Below are 23084 nucleotides of genomic sequence, written 5' to 3' on the forward strand. Positions count from 1 at the left end.
CATTATAAGTGAAAAGCTGCGCTTTAATTTTGAATGTCGACAGACATCAATAAACAAATCTAAATCAAGGTAAGGGCTTCTCATACATAGCCTCATTTCAGTTGTCAAGAGTGGTAAAAATCTATCTATCGAATCAATCAATGCCCGTCATTTTGTTTTACCATTTAGTCATTTTAAAATAAGAATAAAGTATTTAATAACTTTGTTTTCATTATTAATTATGAGCTTTAAAAACATTATCTAGAATTCTGCACTACAGGCTTACATCATAGAGAGAAATAACATATGAACCAAGACTGCAGTCAGATCACGAAGCAGATGAATGTTGATCTTTCTTTCGAGTTGTCAGTGCAGAAATAGGCCTATTACAAAATAATATAAAATTAAAATCTGAAAAATGATCAGACGGTAATTTCAGTCAAGTGTCCTAACGGATAAACAGCTATCATTACCATTTCATCATGCCTTCACTTGTGTAATCGATTGTGTAATCGATTAAATGCACATTTACCAGTAGGAATGATGATATCCCACCCTACTCATATTTCTCCTTCATTTAGCCATATATATGGCTATTATATAGCCATAATACACTGTCATATAGCCTGGTTCGCTAGTTCATTGAATCGTACTGCAATCGATTCGGTCCAGAGTTTGTTTCAATCATTTGTTTCACTCATTCAGGCGATCTCAGACTGATTGTTTGGGTGTGGATCAGGGCACTATTGCGCTATTCACATATACCAAACGAACCGCACTAAAACAAATGTCTAGGTGTAAAAGCACCCTCAGACTTAGCTGACTATTACATACGAGTATTCCAGTGTTGCTACATACATTGATCCTATATTTTACGGTGCAAGAACTAGAAAAGAAAAAAGAGAGAAACGCTCACAAGTACGAGTATTGATTTTCCACTGCGTCTTGCGCTGGAATCTTTAAACTGATAAAACCTGAGACATGTGTTAGCAGCACTAAAGAGAGAGAGAGAGAGTGCCCGTCAAATGGAAAAAGAAAATAAAGCTAAAACTTTCATTACACTTGAATTCGGTTGCCTTGCTACGATTATTATTATTATTATATATATATTTTTTTATGAACCAGGCCATCCCTAAAGGAATCAGTTAATAATAGGCAGCATCTCTAATAAATGATGTTATCTGAAGTACAGACCTGTAATAAAGAATCTGAGGGATCTGGCCTCTGGTCTGATTGGTGCCATTGCTGCTCAAGCTGCAGGTGCTGAAGGTAAAGGCGACTCCATCAGAGCATTGCACGGTGGTCATGCCTCCGTCCCCATTGGCTGTGCGGCTGCCATAGTTACGCAGACGAACGGCGTATTTCACATTTTCCTGCAAGAGCAACAGGGTGTGAGTGAGTCTGTGCTGAAGTTTATTCTTTGCATGATTCAAGTGTAAAAATTCACAGCACCTTCAGAGGAACAGCTTTGTCCAGACGGATCTCGGCGATGTCACTGGGGGAGTCATCAGTGCTGTAAGTGCCTTTGACCAGTTCTAGAGACGTCCATCTGTGGGAGTGGGCGGAATCTCCAGGGTGCTCCGTCTGAGCCTGATAACACAGGACAGATGGACAAAACGAGAACACAGAGGAAAAAACACAACAGGGTTAGACTTCAGCATAATCAATCCACATGCTTTAGGCACTGGTTCATGTAAAAATGAATTTGTCTCAAACCAACTTGAAATGAAGTACTGTATTTTCCAGAATATGTTGCATTTTTATCATCAGGAACAAGCTGTGGCTTGTATTCCAAATCAATCCAGAATAAAACTTCAAGTATGCAATAAAGTAGGGCTGAGCAATTTATTGTTTCAGCATCGATATTGCAATGTGTGTATCCGCAAGTCACATCACAGTATTAGATTAAAAGAAAGATATTATTCAATATTATGTTTATATTATTGTACACATGCCCATGTTATTTTACATATTTAATATTTTACATTTTACATTCCTGTCCAACCAAATCGCACATAGAAAGCAAACTGCATCATATTGAACAACCTCAAGACATTGGCGCTTTATAAATAGAGCAAACCTGTTGGAAGCATTAAAAATGTCCACAAATATCCAAAATCTTTACACACAATGACTTTTTATAGACTGCATGTCACTGAGGAGAAAATAAAGGATGTTTACTGGATGATGACTGAAATCACCAAACAGCCTTAAACAATTACTAAATGGAACTAATCAGGAATGGAAGGAAGGGCCGACCGAAGGAAGTACTGAACAAGGAATGGAAAGAAGAATAAACTAAGAAAGGAAGGATGAATGGATGAATGAATGAACAAAGGACCTAATGAAGGAAGGAACAAAAATATGAACAAATGAACAAACAAATGAAGGGAGGAACAAAGGAAGGATCAAATTAATGAGGGATTCAAGGAAGGGTTGAATCAACAATGGGTGGAAGGAAGGAACGAGTGAATGAATGAACAAACAAAGGATCTAATGATGGAAGGAACAAAAATATGAACGAACGAATAAATGAATGAGCAAACGAATGAAGGTAGGGACGAAGAAAGGAACAAATGAATGAAGGAAGGATTCAAGGAAGGACTGAATCAACTATGGGTGGAAGGAAGGAACAAGCGAATTAATGAATGAACAAAGGACCTAATGAAGGAAGGAACAAAAATATGAATGAACGAGCAAACGAACAAAGGGAGGGAGGAACGAATGAAGGAACAAATGAATGAAGGAAGGAAGGAAGGAACAAAGAAATTAATGAATAAAGGAAGGACAGAACCCACAAACAAAGGAAGGAAGGTTGGAAGGATTAAATTAATATAGGAAGATCACTAAATGCCCAAAAAAATGTTAAGTTTACTGTACAAATTACATGTACAAAAGTATTTACTACTCTTGAGTACTTTTGAAAGGGCTACTTTTTACTTATACTTTGAGTAATGGTTACAACAGATACTTTTACTCTATTTGCACTGCATTTTGGGCATATACTTGTACTTTTACTCAAGTATGAATTCTCAGTACTCCTTCAACCACTGATCACAATATATATCGCAGCAAAACAAAATATCACAATGTCAGATATTTCCAATATCATGCAGCCCTACAGTAAAGTGCAGCAAAATAATGTGTTAATAAGATAAGTAAATAAGATAAAATGTTAATAAGATAAAAGTAAAATATATTTTTTTATTAAAAAAGGTTTTAAGATTACTTAGCTAACCCAATTGGCAGATTATTTTACTTGTTTTTAACCCTCAGGGGTCTGAGGTGATTTTGGGGCCCCTGAGATATTTTGACATGCCCTGACATTTGTGTGTATTTCAGCTGCTTTTTACATAGTACTGACCAACATGTATTTTTTTTTGTATTCAGCACATACTGTGCTACAATAATATGTAAGAAATATTGATTTACATGATTGCGTTTTTTAGAAAAAAAAATATGCGTGGTTGGTAAATTTTAAAGAAAAAACTGTATATAGTCTTATAGGTTACGATATTTACTTCGCAATTATGTGAAAATTATTCTGTTCTCTCATTCACAGAAAACATTACGATGATTTACAATCTGTTAAGATTGATTTGGGTGATCTCAGCTGTATGCGTGAGTGAGTCATGAATAATTCACACCTTGAGAGACAAAAGACACTCCCCCACTCACCCATCAAGGGCATTGTAAAGCAATGTTTATCTGCAAAAGCTAGCCCAAACTAAATGCTTGTGTCCCCATGTATATACAAGTACACGCCTCAAAAATTAAAGTTATATTTTTAGAAAGCTCTACAATATCAGGGTGTCTGCAGATATCATAATGTCAAATTTAAGACCTTTTACGACCTTTTTAAGACCATTAAGTATTAAATTTAAGACCTATATCGCAATATCAAAAACACGCGAGAGAGAAAATGTAAAAGCACAAAATTAGGGGTAAAATAAAGTTATTTAAATTGAACAGTACTAAAGTCAGGTTAAATGCACCATTGAACTACAGAAAAAACAAACATCTTAATGCAGATTTATACTTTCACCTAGCACCGCATCGCACAACTCACTAAACGGATTAAGGCTTTAATACTTGACACATTAACAATTGAGATATTTTTTTTAAATGACGGGGTGGTCCAAAAAAATGGAAAGTAAAATCAGACGAATAAAAAAAAATCATTATCATTAAAGATGTTTTTGGGGGGCCTCTTTTTTGTTGTTTTAACAAATTTATCCCTCAGGTTTTTCCTAAGTTTTAAAAAAACTTTTCTCCTTTCCCATGGCTGTTGCAATTTCTAGCCAATAATTATTGGTCATTCTGGCAAGCAGAAATGTAACTGTGATAGAAAATAGGTAAAAACTTGATTAGGTATTATAGCCTACTGTACTATTCACTCTTCAAATAAATCCCACTATCAATCTCATTTTATCACTAAAATAAAGTGAACTAGTGTCTGCTGTACAGTGTTTTTTTAAAGTACAGTAAAGTACTTCAATTACTCTGTTGTGGTAATACTATAGTTGCTATGGTAACACAACAAGTGTATTAAAAACAAACTACCCAGTGCTTTAGTTTTTTTTTTTTTTTTACAATATAGGGTATATTTTTCTACAATTCAACACACTTTACTGTAGTAAAACTACACTGTATTTCATTTTATCAGTTCACTATTCTTAATACTACAGTATGCTGAAGCATCTCTGAAGAGCAAAAGCACTAAAGGAGTCCGATGGAGCGAGAGCAGATCATTCGCACGTGAGCAGCCAGCGTTTTGAGAGCTCGCAAGCAGTTTTGTGCATAAACAAAGGAAATCGGCGCGTGAGCAGAGATTCGCTCTCTCGTATTACAGCGCTTATGACTGCGCTTGCGACATTTGTCAGTGAAATAACGAGACACTCTGCCAGCCGAATTTATGTTACGTGCACTCAAAGCAAACTTCCACAAACACAGAGATGATGTCACATTCGCCGCGCTTACTGAGTTTAATATCAGAAAGCTGATTGGCTATTGCAAGTTGACCTTTTTGTAGTTGTAAATACCGCAAATTACAATTGGACTAGTGAAATAAAACAAAACCCTAAAAACCTAGCAACAACAACAAAAAGAATTTAAATGAGCATTAGATGTAGCGTTACATGGACATCGCAAAAATAAGACCTGTGCAAAAATATTTAAGACCTAGAACAGCGAATTTAAGACTTTTTAAAGCCATAAATTTCGATTTTTTAATTTAAGACTTTTTAACACTTTTTAAGACCCCGCGGGGACCCTGAATATTATATTTGTAAATATACATTGGCCAGTACTCAAGCCAAATCTGAACCTTATATAACAAAATAACTTATGATAACAGTCCAAAATCTAGTACGCTCAAATGTATATGTTATAGAACAATATTAAATACAGGCGACTGCAGAAACTCCATTAAAAATACTGGGGTAAAATAAACTGTCATTTTTTATAGAGATGGCGGGGAAAATATAATTAAACACTGTGCTTCTTGTACTGTCTGAGACCCACTTTACATTGTATACCAATCAGGCAGTGAAGATCACTTATTTTTAAAGAAAACAAATCTTAAACATGCCAATTTTGTAATGGAAAGTTCACCAGAAGCCGTTGGGCTGGATGTCTGAAAATTAAAAGTCTGTGTGCAAATTGCTAGATGTGTAGCTCTCGTGTGACATGAGCTGATGAATACAGACTTACATCATCAGCGAGCACCTCCAGCTCATACTCATGAATGCCTCCTCCGCCGTACACACAGAAACCCACCAGCACCACCCCTGGCTTGTCCACGGTGAAGCAGATGGCATCGGGGGAGCCATTCCCAGTGTTCCAGCTGCGTCCCTGGCTGGTTTTGGTGAAGCGGTTGGGGGTGGCTTTCACAGAGTGCAGGGAGTTCAAACCATCCACCTGAACAACAACATTCACAAAGTAAAAAAAAAACTGCAGTCAAGAATTGACTTTAAGATCATATTGATGCATTCTTGTGTCTTATTAAAACAATAAATAGCACACCAAAATATCAATAAAAATAAATAAAACTAAAAACCACTTCTGAAAAACTAATAGATGTGACGACTAATGTGATGGAAAACCTATAGTGCAGCTGTTTAGGGAATTACTTTACCTGTAGATGGAGCTTTGTGCACATCGCATGTCTATAACACTAGTCAAGAGCATATTATAAAACATGTTCTATTCTATTCTATCTATCTATCTATCTATCTGTCTGTCTGTCTGTCTGTCTGTCTGTCTGTCTGTCTGTCTGTCTGTCTGTCTGTCTGTCTGTCTGTCTGTCTGTCTGTCTGTCTGTCTGTCTGTCTGTCTGTCATATGTTCCATTTATATAAGCATAAAAATGTATGAAAATTACACATTTTAACAATACATTTTTCTTTAATATGACCAAACTTGTCTAAATTGTTCACGCATCTATATTTTTAGGGTGCATTAGTATGATTTTAAGTGCAGTGTTTGTTCAAACTGTTCTTTTATGCTTCTAAAATTTTTATATACGTATGGTGTTCTGCTAAATTATGTTTATTCAAACTAAAACTAAAATACACATATAAAAAAAGAAATGCTTTCTTCAAAATATAGTCTTTTGTGAAACTCCTATAGTTTTGGAACCACTTGAGTGCGAGTAAACTTTCATTCTTGGGTGAACTATTGCTTTAAGATGTACTGTAGAGCCACTTTTTTCCCAGCAGGTGGCAGTAGGCCAAATAAAAGTAAATGAAGGAGGATGTTTTTTGTTATTGAACAGGAGCCTCCATGACAACCATCACCTAAATTCATGCGTTTCCTGTGCTATAACAAACAGCAAAAACAGGATGCCGTTTTCTCAACTCTAGCCAATAAACACTTTATTTTTCCAATCTGAAAATGGACAATGTTAAAGAGAAGTAGATCAGCCACAATAACACTCTCTGTAACGTACTCTCATATAGCATGACAGACCAGTTGCCATGGCAACAAGCCAACAGCCTTTTCACCCGAGCTGTCAAAGAGAGAAGGACTGCAGTAGACTGTTGTGGTCCTGTGGAAGACACACTTGCGTTCGTGACTCAGCTTCATACAGCTGATGGAATACAGATGGAATACACACTTTTAATTATTAATTAATTAACAGAATTCCATAAGTTTAAAGATGTCAATATGTAACAATCTAATTGATCAGATTACAAAACGCATAAATATTAAGTGCAGGTAAATTTCTCCAGACCATGGTACTCACAGGCTAAACTATGGGTGCACCAGTATGGGATCCAATTGTCAAAAATGACATGTACGTTTATGGCTATAGGTGTCATGACAGAATATAGCGTTTACGCAGAATATACTGTCAATCATAATAACATTTTCGTTTTAATCCGTGTATTCAGCAATGTGTAAATAAGCATAGCAAACTCATGAAGTTCATAAGCCCAAACAAGATGCTGCTTATAAGACTGACAAAGTGTTTAAAGGTGCAGTATGTAAAGTGAAACCCAGTGGTTGAAGTAGTTATTGCACTCCTGGATCAAAACAAACGCAAGCGCAGGTTGCCACATTGAGGACAGGAGCGAGTGATTTAAACTGTGTTCTAAATAAAAGCAACAGCACCCGATAGAAGGAATATTTTTCATATTAAAAGGAGTTTTTGTCATAACCAACACCTCCAATTCATATATTAGAAACGGCTTCTATTTCCCACAGGTGAACAACAGAAAACTGACAATGATCACCTTCAGGTACAGATCATGTGCTTTATTTAGTGTTAAATACTAATAATGTGAGTTTAAATGCCATTTTACATGACATTTATTACCATACTACTGAAAGCAGCAGGAGATTTACCTCAGATTTTGAAAATAAAATAAACTATTTGAAACTGAAATATAGAACTAAACGCATATCAGTGATTCAGCATCTACATTTAATAAAGTTAAAGAGGTTTAATATGTATCAAATAGACTATAAACCTAAAATAAAAAATATTTAAATTTCTGTGTGTGCAAACAGCCAAATAGCTTTTCACTACAAATCTCGTCAAGTAGCGTGTTGTTAGGACACAGAGTTACAACATAACCTGCTCACCTAATGTTTACGTTCATTATATTTGTATCATTTGCTAATTAATAACCTCATGTGGAACTGAATCTGCATCTCGTCGGAGTCTGCTACTGTTCACCGGAGGTTGCATTTCGGTCACGGACGCATACTTTGAGAGCCTTCATGACTGAATGAATGAAATACGTGGTTTTTCACCAAGACAACCCGGGGTGCTGAAATATAATTGGCTAAACTGGCATTGGGCAGGTTAAAATGACCAAAACAAAGACAGCGTTCTGGCATGGAAAACACATTTTCAAAGCAGAATATCTGACTTCAGCACTGTTTTTCAGTTAAAAAAGTATGTGCACTTGGCATGTTTTTTAAATATCTGCAAACATACGCTAAGCATACGCTATATGCTTTAGATTAGTCAAAAATGTACATTCAGCACCTTTAAAACTGTGCATAGTGCTGCACATGACATGACAAGATTACAGTGGCAAACGATTTGGCACCAAACAAGACGCAATGTGACAAATTTAACTATAGCACTTCAGAAGCACAGATTAGTGCACTGCACTCCCAATCAAATGGTAAGGTTTATAATCAATACATATTAAACTCCTTTAACATTGTTAAAAGTACATAAGCAACTGAGTGACTGATGTTGCTGGTTTGCATTGAGAGTTTATATTCAAACTGTTTGCTAGTTAGTTTTTTTAAGATCTAAGGTAAATTATCTGCTTCCACTTTCAGTATGGCAAAAAATGTCACTTATGTGGTATTTAAACTCACATTGGTAGAATTTACCATTTGCATTTGCAGTTTTTCTGTCACTACTACCGTTTCTAAAATAGAGATTTTGTGCAATGTGGTCACAAGACTCCTTTTAACATGAAAAAGATACCTTTTATCACATCTCGTCACATGTAGTAATGACACTGTGAGGGAAGCACTGATTGGAATGCTCGCAGTGAGATCAGGTTAGCAATCTGAAGTGAGTTTTTACCTATGATGAAGATGAATTGTTTTGTTTGACTCACTTGAAACTGTAAATATGAGTACAGAATAACTCTGTGTACAATATCCCTCAGTCTCTTGTGTAGCACTACAGTCTCTGCTGACAAACAGCCTCCCCCATGTCCTTATGCACACTCGGTAGCATGACTAATTACTAATTTTAAGATGTAAACCTTGGACTAGGAAAATTAAAGTAAAATAGAAAAATAACATAAAGCTATGTCATAAAATGCTTAGACTTGTTTGATATTTTGGTCAGAAGAATTGTCCAAATCTGCCGACAACTAGCTCTCTGCAACCCTCACATGGTCGGCCACTGAAGCGAAGCAGGGCTGCGCCCAGTCAGTACCTGGATGGGAGACCACATGGGAAAGCTAGGTTGCTGCCGGAAGTGGTGTTAATGAGGCCAGCAGGGGGTGCCCAACCAGCAGTCTGTGTTGGTCCTAATGCCCCAGTATAGTGACAGGGACTCGATACTGATCAGTGAGCATCGTCTTTTGGATGAGACGTTAAACTGAGGTCCTGACTCTCTGTAGTCATTAAAAATCCCAGGATGTTCTTCGAAAAAGAGTAGGGGCTTTACCTGGGCATCTTGGCCAAATTTGCCAACTGGCCTCTGTCGATTATGACCTCCTAACCATCCCCATATCATAAACGACTCCATCACTCTGTCTCCTCTCCACAAAACAGCTGGTGTGTGGTGTGCGTTGTGGCACAAAATGGCTGCTGTCACATTATCCAGGTGGATGCTGCACACTGGTGGTGGATGAGGAAATTCCCCACAATGTGTAAAGAAAACCCAGGAAAGTGCTATATAAATGTAAGGAATTATTATTATTATTATTATTATTATTAATTAACAGTATTTTTTCTTTTCTTTCTTGCCATCCATAATGGCTACATTTATGGTTAAATATAAGGTTTAGTTATTTTTAAAATTAAAAAAAGATTTTTTTAGGTGATTTAGAAACTTCTGACATAAATATAGACTTGTTAGAATAAAATTATATTGGTATCTACAGCAAACACTAGTCATTTACATGTGCATTACCGACTAAAAAAGTATGTTTACTGGATAGTGGGTTTTGACTTAAATCTTAATTTATTTCATTTATTTCAAATATTTCATAATATGTTCTTACATTATATACTCAACATAATTTAAAGTTTTTGCATTGAATAAAAAATTTCCGATTCTGTGAAGGCCTGTCCATGAAGATCTGATGAAACAGTGGCATATTTTCTCTTCCAGCATCTAAAATCTATTTATGGCCGGTCGGTAGCTGTAATGCAATTAGAGCAGCAGGCGAATGCTCTGCAGACAAAGACGAGGAAGAGAGAGAGTGTGTATGTGTGTGGCGAAGTAGGAGATTTGTCCCTCTAACCTCAGAACCGAGAGCAGATGCGGTGAGCTCGCTGACAATACTGGCCAGCAGACCACAGGTGTTGGACACGAGATGAGGAGAAAAGAGCTCGACCTCTTTCCTAAGACTCTTCCTCACAGGAAGCACTACAATGACCAGCATCTTCTCCAGAACCTCCCGGAATGTTGTCATGCCCATGAGATTCTCTTCCGTCTGATCAAAATACAATAAAAAAAATTAGATGAAGTAAAACCACTGTGAATCATGCACTGTAAAAAATGCTCGGTTCCATGTTTCATGTTAATAACTTAATTGTTTTCACAAATTTGAGTGGATTGAACATAAAACAAACAAGTTGTCCCATAAAATAGCTTGATAAATGCTGTTTCAACTCATTTTAAATTAGCTTGGCTTGTTTAGGCTTGTTGTTGTTAAGAACAATCATCAGTAATTTATTATTCTTCTTAAACTTACCGTTCTTTACATTTACATGGTTTTTGAAGGAGGAAACATGTTTATGTTTGTAAATGTTCTGCATTTCTAAATTTTGTAATATACCTCACTCATCAATGCAACTTAGCAGTTTTTTATTGAACATTTTTAATGCAATTTACTTTTTCTTTCTCATATCCAACATGCAATGTGGGCAACATTAAAGTCCACTGATCAGCACTTAATGCTCATTTATGGCCGTTTCCACTGTCAAAAGATACCAAAAAGCGAACTGTACCATACCACTTTTTGGGTACCCTTTCGGAAGGGTACCTAGCACAAGAAAAGAGTACCAAAAGGTGGAGCTAGACGCGCAGCTGAACGCTATTGGTTTACAGAGATACTTGACCAGTGCGTACACATGCAGGAGAATAAAAACAAAGGTAGCAACATTTTTAAATACACAGCAGAGACATTACACTGTAATAATAATAATAATAATAATAATAATAATAAATATATATATATATATATATATATATATATATATATATATATATATATATATATATATATATATATATATATATATATATATATATATATATATAAAATAACGAGCCATGGTCGACACAAGCCTAAACAAACCTTGCAGTCATCTTGATGAACAGCTACAAAGCCAAGAAGAAGATCAATGTACCCTCTGCCCCATAGTTGCGCTTCTATATTTGAAATATCAACCTTCTTAAGCTGATGATAATAACATGCTTATGATTATTGAAGCGTGTGATTATTCTGACATCCAATCCTTTCAGAAACGGATAAACGCGAGAGTGAAGCACAACCTAAAACATGAACAAACTGTCATGTTTAACTATTATCCTCACCTTTTGGACCACTATGAACTCGGAATGATGGAATTGCTTTCTAACAGAGGTTATAAGTGCTGGTGAAGATTAAAGAAAGGTTTGCACTGACTGTAGGCTATGTTGGTGTTGTTTTTGAACCCAAATAAGGACTAAATGTATGTTGTGTTTAGTTGTTCTGTTGGTAACATATCAGAGACTGTAACGGTCTGTATGTGTTCATATATGTCGCATTTATTTTATATATTTCATATTTCCTCGAGCGACAATGACATCGACTGAAACTTTGTCGTACACCACTCCCACCATTGGTACCCTTTTGGCAGTGGAAACGTAAGCCTGATAAAGTTGACCTTTAAAGCACCGTACTGTACCACTCAGTGGAAACGGGCCATTAAACACTACAATTTGAACCTAACTCTTGGTATGCAGTAAACATGTTAATAAAATGTTGAAAGTGCATCAATTATGTGTGTGTGTGTGTGTATATATATATATATATATATATATATATATATATATATATATATATATATATATATACACACACATTTTTGTTTATTATACAATTTGAACAGAAATTAACTTATTTCTAGTGACTAATTTCTAATAAATAATTGCAATAATAGTAGACATATTAGACTATATATACTAGACTATACATATTAGATATAACAGACTAATTAGTACATAATATTTTACTAATTACAGTATTGTGCAAGACACTAGGTATTCAGGTTATATGGTTATATGGTTAACTAGGCAAGTTTTTAAAGAACCGTGGTTTGATCTGTAGGCAATCGAAAAGAAAAAAATATTATGGAATAATAATGGAATAATATTTACCTTATTATTAATTGACAATATTTAAACTAAAAAATAAGACTTTCTCTAGAAGAAGAAACAGTATAGAAATACTATGCAAAATGTCCTTGGTCTGTTAAACATCACTTGGGAAATATTTGAAAAAGAATACAAATTTCACAGGAGGGCTAATAATTTTGACTTCAACTCTACATCTTAGTGCATAAAATTATATAAAGATTTCTCTTTTTTTTTATTTAACCCGCATAACAACAAAGCCCAATGGGTGAGGTTATCATTTCTGTAACAATTACAGTTTACTTCATTGAGGATGTCTTTATTTTCTTTATATATCTGCCACTTTCCCAGTCCTTTCAGAAAACACTTTTTTCAACATCATATTTATAATATATGTAAGCTCTACCATTACCCGGAGTTCCTCAACAATCTCAAACCACTGTTTCCAGTTTGAAGCATCTTTAACCAATTCCTAGTAGATAGTAGTTGTTTTGCATGCCACAAGGAGAATCTTACATAAATCCAGGTCATGTTTGAATACAATGTCGAACATAAGCATAAAAATAAAGAGGTTCTTGAAATAATTAGCCAAAGTACTTCGGAAATTACTCATTATTATGTATGTTTAAAAGTACTCACGTGGCTGAGTTTCTCCATGTGTGCCACCAGCAAGGGGAAGCGGTGAGCAAGGGCAGAGTCATTCTCTGTGCTGACCTGCTTGACGAGAGAGCGGAGTAACACCTCCCCATCATACGCAATGGGCAAGATGGAGGTCAGCTTGACCGATGTGTTGCACAGCGCTGACATCACCGCAGCCAGCAGACGACTGCTCGATGTGCGGAAGTTTGCCTCTTGAATGTCCTGGAGGTCGACATGAAGGTCATGGTTATTACCAGGAGAGCATTTGCTTCAAGTAAAGTGTCTGATGGTAATAAAGTAATAACAGAATTTTAAATACATATTGAGAATGAGGATCACTATTAAACAGTGTTTAATGGCAGATATTTTGGAAGCCAAATTAATCAGCCATAAATCTGTCAAGTGGCTGTGTGAGCTGGGAACTTAAAGACAGGGCTCAGACACATTTTTACGACTACTACTACTACTACTACTTCCCAAAACGTTCAGGTAAATATTAAAGCATATCAAAAAAATATCAGTCTATGTGGTTTAAATTTATTTTATATCTAAAAAATAATTTTCAGAAAGTATCTTGCTGTCCGTGTAAAAAAATTTTTAAATGTTGGCTTGTATGAGAACAAATTAGCCTTTAGCACTCACAGTATCTTACATCTACAGTTAGAGATTATTTCTGAACACGACACTCAAAATGTATTTTGAATTACGGTGAAAGGGAGTGAAAGAGAAGCAAAGGTGAAAGTTTTTGCAACTGAATTTGCTTTTTACCCCACACAGAAAACATCACGTAAAGGGACGTACAGCGCAATTTTATTTAACACTGACGCAAAAATTATCATCTCAAATATATTCAAGTCAACAGATATTTGTTAATCAAATTTCTTTTCCAAAACATTTTGGGTTTATATGTTTTTCCAAAACCATTCCAAGCCTGGAAAAGTATGAACCCTGTAAAGAGGTTTGATAGCATTTCATTTAAAGGTGTTCTATACAGTGCTACAGTGTACTATACTGTACTACAGTGTTTCCCATGGGTTTGAAATATACTTGCGGTGGTAGCCGGAGTAAAACACACCATTTACCCACATCACATAAATAGTTAACTATATGCGGCAAACAAAATATAATAAAATTTTTAACAATAATTTTATGTATTATTACTTTCAGGTTCAAAGCAAACTTAAATGCCAAAGCATATAATATGTAATATAGAAAATAAATTAATAAAACATACAGCAAATGAGAAATAAATGACAGAAAAAAAAAATTACAGACAATATCTGTCTAAATAATAATTCCAAGATTAAAAGGTATAGATTATTTAATTAAGTCGAATGCGTTGATTAACCACTAGGTGTACATATATTGTGCAAGCAGTTTAGACCAGTCATTTCATCCTCTCCAAGTATACAGTAAAGTTTTTCTGTGTCGTTTAGATTACAGAATGAATTATTGAATGTTTCTCTTGCTCTTGTGCGTGTGCTGTCAGCTGTAAGGCAAAGCGAAAGTAGGCTTAAGTAAAAAGTTAATGCAAAAACAAAATATTGTTAAAAAGCAAAAGCCGAATCCTTGACATTTTAGGAATTTAGAAATCCGGCCGGACAAATTTTTAAAGTGTCAAAAAGGCACCTCTCTGTGGGTCTGCATACTGTCTGTGGAAGTGCTGATAGGTCTCGAAAGAGGTTTTTCCACCACTTTGATCACGGATGTTTGGTTATATTAGGCGCATACAATATAGTGTAAAAGGATGATTATAATAATAAAAAACGTCACTAAATATGCTTATATAATATAATGGGCAGTCGTTAATATACCCGGCCAGCATGCCCAAGTAAAATCTCTGTGTGGGAACAACTGTATAGTGATAGCAATTCAGCATAATTACATGCAAAGAACCTAAACCTTATTTGCAATCGATTAATATTACTCAGTAGTTAAATAAAAGGTTACACTGTAACAAAGACATGTTAAAATAAAGCATAACTAGATGTTCAGCTGAAAAAGTATCTCTGTTAAAAAGGCTTTGTAGGGGGATTTCACATTTAAACATGTATTATTATTATATTTATTTGCAAAGAATTAACAGAATGCTGTTGGGAATGGGAAGATTATATCCCTCATGCTACCCTCAGCCAAACAAAACAGAAATGTAATTTTTAATTAAAAAAAATAAATAAATAATATATTTTTTATATTTTATATATATATATATATATATATATATATATATATATATATATATATATATATATATATATATATATATAGTTGAAGTCAGAATTATTAGCCCCTTAAAAAACTTTTTTCTTCTTTTTAAAATATTTTTTCTTCTGGAGAAAGTCTTATTTGTTTTATTTTGGCTAGAATTAAAGCAGTTTTTAATTTTTAAACACAATTTTAGGGACAAAATTATTAGCCCCTTTAAGCTATGTTTTTTCTCAATAATCTACCGAACAAACCACTGTTATACAATACCTTGCCTAATTACCCTAACCTGCCTAGGTAACCTAATTAACCTAGTTAAGCCTTTAAATGTCACTTTAAGCTGTATAGAAGTGTCTTGAAAAATATCTAGTAAAATATTATTTACAGTCATCATGGCAAAGACAAAATAAATCAGTTATTAGAGATGAGTTATTAAAACTATTATGTTTAGAAATGTGTTGAAAAAATTTGCTCTCCGTTAAACAGAAATTGGGGAAAAAATAAACAAGCGGTCTAAAAAATCAGGGGGGCTAATAATTCTTTAATAATTATTTATTTATTTATTTATTTATTTTTTCATTAGTAGGCATATCTATGTTTAGGCCAGTTTCACAGACAGGGCTTAAGCTTCTTCATAAAACTGAATTTAAAAAGCTTATTACTGTTGTGCATCTTTAAACAAATGAAACTAATGTATTTTAAAATATGTGACAGCAAGATATTTCCAAGACAGCTCAAACACGCATTTTAGTCTAAGCCTCATTCAAACTCCGAGCGATTCGTATCGACAAAGTGACTGTTTATTTTAATGGAGAGCGAGCTACATCTGACAACCTCCATCTACGCGAGCAACAGCGGCCGTTGGCGACCAGGTGGGCGTGTCGAGTGTCCCACCTGGAGCGACAAAGTAGAGAATCCTTCTACTTTATGCAAATGAAGAGCAACTATCTTAAGCCAATAGGAGCACCACGTAATCCTCTCTCAGCTAGCACAGATGCAGGTTGTAATTCTCCATGCTGTAGACCTCCACAGACCTGTTTGCAGCAGGTCGCCACCCAGAGCGACAGACAGCTACAAAGTCGCTGCTAGTGTGAATGAGGCATTAAAGTGATAGTCACACAAAAGGTTTACTCACAATTTATTCTTACGAGCTTTTTTTGTCTGTATAACACAAACAATGATATTTTGAAGATTGCTGAAATTCACTTATTGTCATCCATAGTAAGAAACCAAATACTTTGAAAAAAATCTTTCAAAATATCTTCTGTGTTCAACAAAAGAAGGAAACTCAAAGAGGTTTGGAATAAGTGAAGAAAGAATAAATTATGACAGAAAACCATTTTGTTTTTTTGTTTTTTTACTTAACACTATTGTTTAGTCTGAGTTTATTTAATTTTGACAGGTTAGACACTTTAAGTTTGGCTTATCATAAAATTCATAACCTTTACTTTCCAACCTGTTTCTTTAATTAAATGTGAAATATTTCAAATGATGTTGAAAACCAAACAGATGAAATAAATGAGAACAAACTCACAAACTATAAAATACTTCCTTCTGTGTTTATACAGATTTGTACATATACATTTATATCAACATTAGGTGAATAACTAATATATAACAATTGAAATTTGTGGACAAACAAACTAAAAGTATCTGTCATGATGTAGAATACCTGGTCCAGGCAGTTGAGTAGGTCGCAGAGACAGGCCCACTGCAGAGCCGGAGTCGGGTAGAAGGAGTGAAAGCAGGCTGTGAAAGTGTTATGACACTCTTGCAGCACAGCCTCCAGCAGCGTGAGCGGTTGACTCAGATATCCCTGTGGGTCGTTGTCCAGCTTGGTCAAGCAGTTGTCCATTCCTTCTGACAGGATCTTCTTCAGTAGGCTACGTGTTTTTCCCACACACTCCGCCAGCTTGCTGGACTCCTCCACAATCGCTTTGGTGCTGGCTGAATAGGAGACACAAAGAGGAAGTATAATATATGCTGTCATTCAGCGGTCTGAAACATCAAGACGAGTACTGAAAGATTAACTAAATTTAATGCAATAATATTGTGTTATTATAAAATAGCACATTATTATTAAATACAACTTCTCTATTGTATTTATACAATAAATACAATACAATAAATACAATAGAGAAATCATTGATCAAATGAAAAGATGCTGATATAAAGTAGCAAATTGATGACATATGCTAATCCCATTTAAAATCAGCAAACTTAGCACAGACTCAAGCCCAATTTACATCCAATGCAATTTTTCTGGTGAGAGGTGCTTTTTAAAGAAGTGGTTCACTACGATATCATATTTTAAACTTTAGTTTATGTGTAATGTAGCTGTGCAACCGTAAACAACATCTCTGAATGTAAGATGCTCAAAGTTCAATGCAAAGGGAGACATAGGCTGTTACAGAGTTAGCTTAGCAAAGCCTACAGTAAACAAAGTTTGGGGACTACAAAAAAAAAACAAAAAACCATCCGGGCTAGTGATATCACAACCGCTTCAGGTTAAGTGCATTCACCAGGCAGCGAAGGGGCGTTTCCAGAGGCACTGTAATGTTATAGCCGAGAAAGCTAAAATGCTGTCCAAATGCTGCTATTTCCACAGAGCCTGTGCTGTTTCTGTATTTGAGGTTTCAAAGGACATAACAAACAAAGAGAGAAGTGCTTGCAGTTTAATTTTAATTATGTTCCAGAGAATTGTAAAAAATATATAGCTAGCATTTGACAAAGGAGAGCTTCCAAAATCTCTCCCTGTTCAGTGCTGGATTCAGCTAAAAAGTCCTCCAACCATAATCAACGAAGCTGTGGACTGCTGTAGCGAGGACGTAAACAAGGATTTAAACAACCGGAAATGCTGTTTGGCAGTGCTAGCAATTCAGCTACAAATTCATATTTATCCGTTAAACCGCTGTAAACACCCACAATCTTCATCAAGCAGCAGTGTCTTTCTATGCAGCTGCGTTGCCTGAGTTCTAAATCTCAAATAACGAACTCGCAAAAGATATGCGAATGTTTCATAATACTTACACATGCTTATTCCCAATATATGTGAAAGACTTTAGTCAGATATTATTTTAGAGAGCAGGCAGTGTGCCTGGTGTGCTCTTTATTTTTCTGTCTGATTCAAGCAGCTAATCAGGCAGCTTAGCTGCTCTAACTGGACTGTTTACACAGCTTAAAAGCTTGTGTTTGTAAGGGCGTGACGTGGAGCCAATTTGCAAATCACAGCACATTATTTTAGCTGACCAATCAGAGCCTCTTGTGGGTGGGCCTTTCAGAGAAACTAGGAAATATGACAGTCCTTTTTATGTTAGCGGAGTAGCTGTATATAATCAAAGTAAAATATTTGAAAAAAAAGTGATTTTCTACAAGTGAAGCATGATCCCACATTGCTCAGCATCTAATGAAAACAAACAAGCCTTAAAAATACAATGTGGACCACTCCTTTAAAAATAGTTTTCTATTGGCAGCAGGCATTTTCCATTGAGTTTTAACTGAGTGCTGCACCTCCGTTTTCTTGATGGAGCACTAGACAATGCTTTTTTTTTTTTTTTTTTTTGCTGTGATTGGCCAAACAACAAAAAAACAACAACAAAATTAATGATAAAACTAAAACTACATTTATTTAATTATCTAATTATGATTTATTCCATGACTACATTTACATGAGCATCAGTGATCTAATTATTTGCCATAATAAGACAGTAATATCAATAAGGTGTTTACATAAGCTGCTTTTTAAATGTTCCCTTCATGATTCTTTTTACATGTTATAGCACATTCGATTAATGTCATTGCGTCACCGCGCTATCCACATTTCCTACAGAGTTTCATGTAATTTTGGGTGTTTCATTTTTATTTTTTTGACTTTAACTGCAGTTTGGCACTTTCACTCAAGATCATTTCGTGCATGCCCCCCGTGGAAAACGAGATATTGCATGAGAGTATGAACAGTTGGAAGAGTGTAGTTTTAATGGAATTTGATACCACACACCGTATGGTGAAAAAAACCTCCGCAGTGTCTGTGGTCCTTTACTGACTGGGTAGGTGCAGAGAATAGTGTCAAACAGCTGTATGTGTACAGACTATGTACTAATGACCAAAATCAGGATACTCCATGTCTAATTTCGATTTCTGTTTAGTTTGATCATGACCTTTATCTCATTAAATTAATTAAAAATCGCGGTTTATATGGTAGACTCTTAATCATAGAATTGTCTTAAAAGTATTAAAATCCTAATGTCTCAAGAGCTAATTTCAATGTCTAAAGATGGAGTCGACATGGCCCTGGCCTACGACCATTGCCCAATCCACATTGCACAGTCCCCTTATGACTCCACCGTCAGGAGGTGGTCTACAGGAGGATGGTCTCACATTGCTCCTTCTGGCTTTGATTGTCCAGCTTCTGTAGGGGATGTCCCGGCCAGCTGGCAGTTGCATGCAAGCCCTAAGCCTGGTTCAAGGATGGTCCAACCGTTGGACCATACTTGGTGACATTGTGTTCCTCGATTTTATTCAACTAATTTTTGAGGTGCACTTAGGCCTGGATTATACTTCTGCGTCGAATGATCATCTCGGTCAATTTTTGCGATTGTTTTAGAACTTCCGATTCAGTTGCCTACTGTATGTGAGAAATGACTGGGAATAATAAACGGCAGAAATCGGACAAACTATTTGCTCTATAAACAAGTGTGTTAATGACTGTACATAAAAAGTAGAATAATGTAATAAAAAATATCAGTTTGCAACATTTAACATCTAAAAATCAATGGAAGTGAATGGGAAGGAAAGTCTAGAGCCAAAAAGATTCAAATGGCAGTGCTCGCTTGTACGTGAAGATTGAGGTTAATTTAATAATTTAGTGCTTGTCTGTTGAATCACACAGAAGTTAAAAAATATTTAGCATGAATTGCAATATTAGTCAAAAATGTAATAATTAGATTAAATTCTAAAACCGTTAATCAGATGGCTAAACACCAGTCAAAAGTTGTTTTCCTATCCATCACATGTGTTTAAAGGACTAGTGTGACTTGAGAGCTTGAAATCAATATAGATTACATCGGAAACTCAAGGGAGCTCCACTTGTGACTTTGACAGTCTGACTCAGCATGAAGTGGCAGTCCAGATTCAGTGTATAACAATAACACCAGTTGACAAGGTTTAGTCGTACAGTGTCAAGAAAGTGAAAGCAGTACTCAAAATCAATGTGATGTTGGTCAACATCCCATTAGATGATTTTCTGCCAATTTCCAGTAATTAGCATTAAACCCAATGTATACTTCAGTTTATGACGTGGACATTAGCATATCAGTAAGACCAGTAAGAATATGCAGATATTTTTTGCTATTTCTGCACAGAATATTGTAACAATCTGCAGATTTATGCAGAATGATTTTGGGTGTATCGTAACTAAAAACTTTGTATGTTAAATAACAAATAATACATTTTTTACTTTTATTTAATGTTTACAATGCAAATCCTATTAGATCCATTTATTTGGTAAACAAAGCAAGTCTCTCATATAACACATCTACCATAAATCTACTAAAAGTTAGAAATTATTACTTTACAAACAGTAATTTAAATAAATCATATAAACATATATTCATATTAGCCAGTAATAATACTAAAATTAATTTAAAAACTGAATAATAATACATTTTCACACAACTAAATAAATAGACTCAATGGTAGGGTGAAAATCTGCAGATTTCTGCACATGCAGATTCTGTGTGGGCCTACATATTAGTAATCATTTACAACAGTTTTGCCTGCTAGAGAGAGTTTAAAGAGTCAGAAGCAGACCACCGACTTGCTTTTAGCTTTTGGGACCCTTTTAAGGGTGATGTGCAGGTAGTTAGCTTACATGTGTGTTGAAGATGAAAATATTATATATTATATTATTAAAATATTATATTTTTCTAATATATATATATATATATATATATATATATATATATATATATATATATATATATATATATATATATTATTGACGATAACGTGCTGCGTTGACACAAGACTCTTGTTGGGCGAAAAAAAATATATCACTGTTAATCTATTCTTAAAGTTGGGTTGAGACTTGGATCTATTCTACACAAGCTATGATGACTTTTACCTTGATATTTTAGTGCGGATGTATATCTAGGTGAATTGCACTGTAGGGGGCGTGAACGAGTTTTCGAACATGTGTGTATTCCTATTGTGAAATTACCACATCAAACGTGACGTGCTTACATGGATTCAGTTCCCTAGAGTGAATCTGATTAATGTTAGCTCCACATCTAACTATCAGGCACCTGTTGAGTTTATGCATTTGAGTAAAACAAATACAAATAAAATATAACGGGTGCTTTGAAAGTAAACCGGTGAGCAGTCTGACAAAAAAAGTGTCCTTCTGAATCAAATCAGCAGGATGCCCTGCTCATACCCGTCAACTCTCCCGTTTTTCCCGAGATTCTCCTGCATTTCAAAGTTCTATTCCACTATCATCCTGTAAAGGTATTTTCTCGTATTTCTCCCATATATCTCCCATATTTTCAGTCTTTCTCTGAAGGGTGGCAAATAATCATTAAAGAATCAAACCACCAGGGGCCGCCCATTGCTCTTAAATATGAGTCCGTTTTGAGCTTTCGCTTTGTTCAGGCATAAAAACACTTTGAAATAAATATAAAAATGGTGGGATTCCCTTTCCTTTTCATTACAGGTGCCGTTGCCACTCCTATGCAATCCTAAAAACAGTCATATAGTGGTGCATGACTGTCAGACGTGCTCCATAGGGATAAATAGAAGCTGTTTCTCAAACAGATTCTGTACATGTGATTTGAAGTGGAGTGAAAGTCTGAGTTTTGGATGCATGTTTAAACAGACATATACACATGATTATTAACAACATCTAAAGATGTCGATCTTGGTGGGTTTTTTCCAAACACAACTAATTTTGTCCTAAATGAGCATAATAAGTTAGGTAAGCATTTGAAAGTGACACCCCTGTTATTTAATGTAATCAAACGAAAAAAAATCTAAATAAATTATTTATTTGTTGCTCTTTAATCAGAATGTGTAAGTTATACAGTGAAGAAACCGCTAATGAGATTTGATAACTTGATCCTATTTCTTTGATTTGAATAATTTATTTTCAAACAAAAACATCATACATAAAATATTAACAAAAATATATTTTAACATGGTCAAAAATGGAGTGGGATGAAGCACAAGCTTATTATTTTCCCACTTTAAAATAGCTATTAATTTTAATACATTTTTGCTAATGTAGTTGCTGTTTATTTTCTTCTTTTGTAAATAATAATAATAATATTGCCCCACATGACAAACTGGCATATTAGACGCAAATAAGGAGTTAGGACTGGTGAGAGTGTATGGAATTTAATAACACATGGCAAATGGAAAAAAAAATTCTTCATTTCGTGATGTGTGTGTGTGTGTGTGTGTGGTCCTTTACTGATAGCCGCGTGTGTGGATCTTGTCGGAAAATGTGGCGAAAAGTCCTACTTCAATAATGTCACTAATATATGCATACTCCACGTCTTAATTCCATTTCTGTTATGTTCAGTTATGACTTTAGTCGGATTAAGGTAATCAACAATTGCTGTTTCGAGCTCATGTAGGCCTACAGTTCAAAATTTATGCTTAACTGACTAAACAGTTAGTAAATACAAGTACATCTTTTTGAACATCGTTTATTTTCT

At 35.1% G+C, this 23084-nt stretch overlaps 1 protein-coding gene across 50 annotated transcripts in view; it reads right to left on the reverse strand.

Moving 5' to 3' along the window:
* Window positions 1-23084, reverse strand: part of mycbp2 (MYC binding protein 2) — a 243579-nt gene that overhangs the window by 97970 nt on the left and 122525 nt on the right. For all 50 annotated transcript variants that reach the window (NM_001012247.2, XM_073911709.1, XM_073911708.1 and 47 more), the window contains 6 exon segments: window positions 1174-1352; window positions 1432-1569; window positions 5692-5898; window positions 10430-10621; window positions 13168-13389; window positions 17045-17319. In NM_001012247.2, the coding sequence (NP_001012247.2) occupies window positions 1174-1352; window positions 1432-1569; window positions 5692-5898; window positions 10430-10621; window positions 13168-13389; window positions 17045-17319 (1213 nt within the window).

This window comes from Danio rerio, chromosome 9, assembly GCF_049306965.1.
Source record: "Danio rerio strain Tuebingen ecotype United States chromosome 9, GRCz12tu, whole genome shotgun sequence".
In the NCBI taxonomy this organism is placed as follows: Eukaryota; Metazoa; Chordata; class Actinopteri; order Cypriniformes; family Danionidae; genus Danio; species Danio rerio.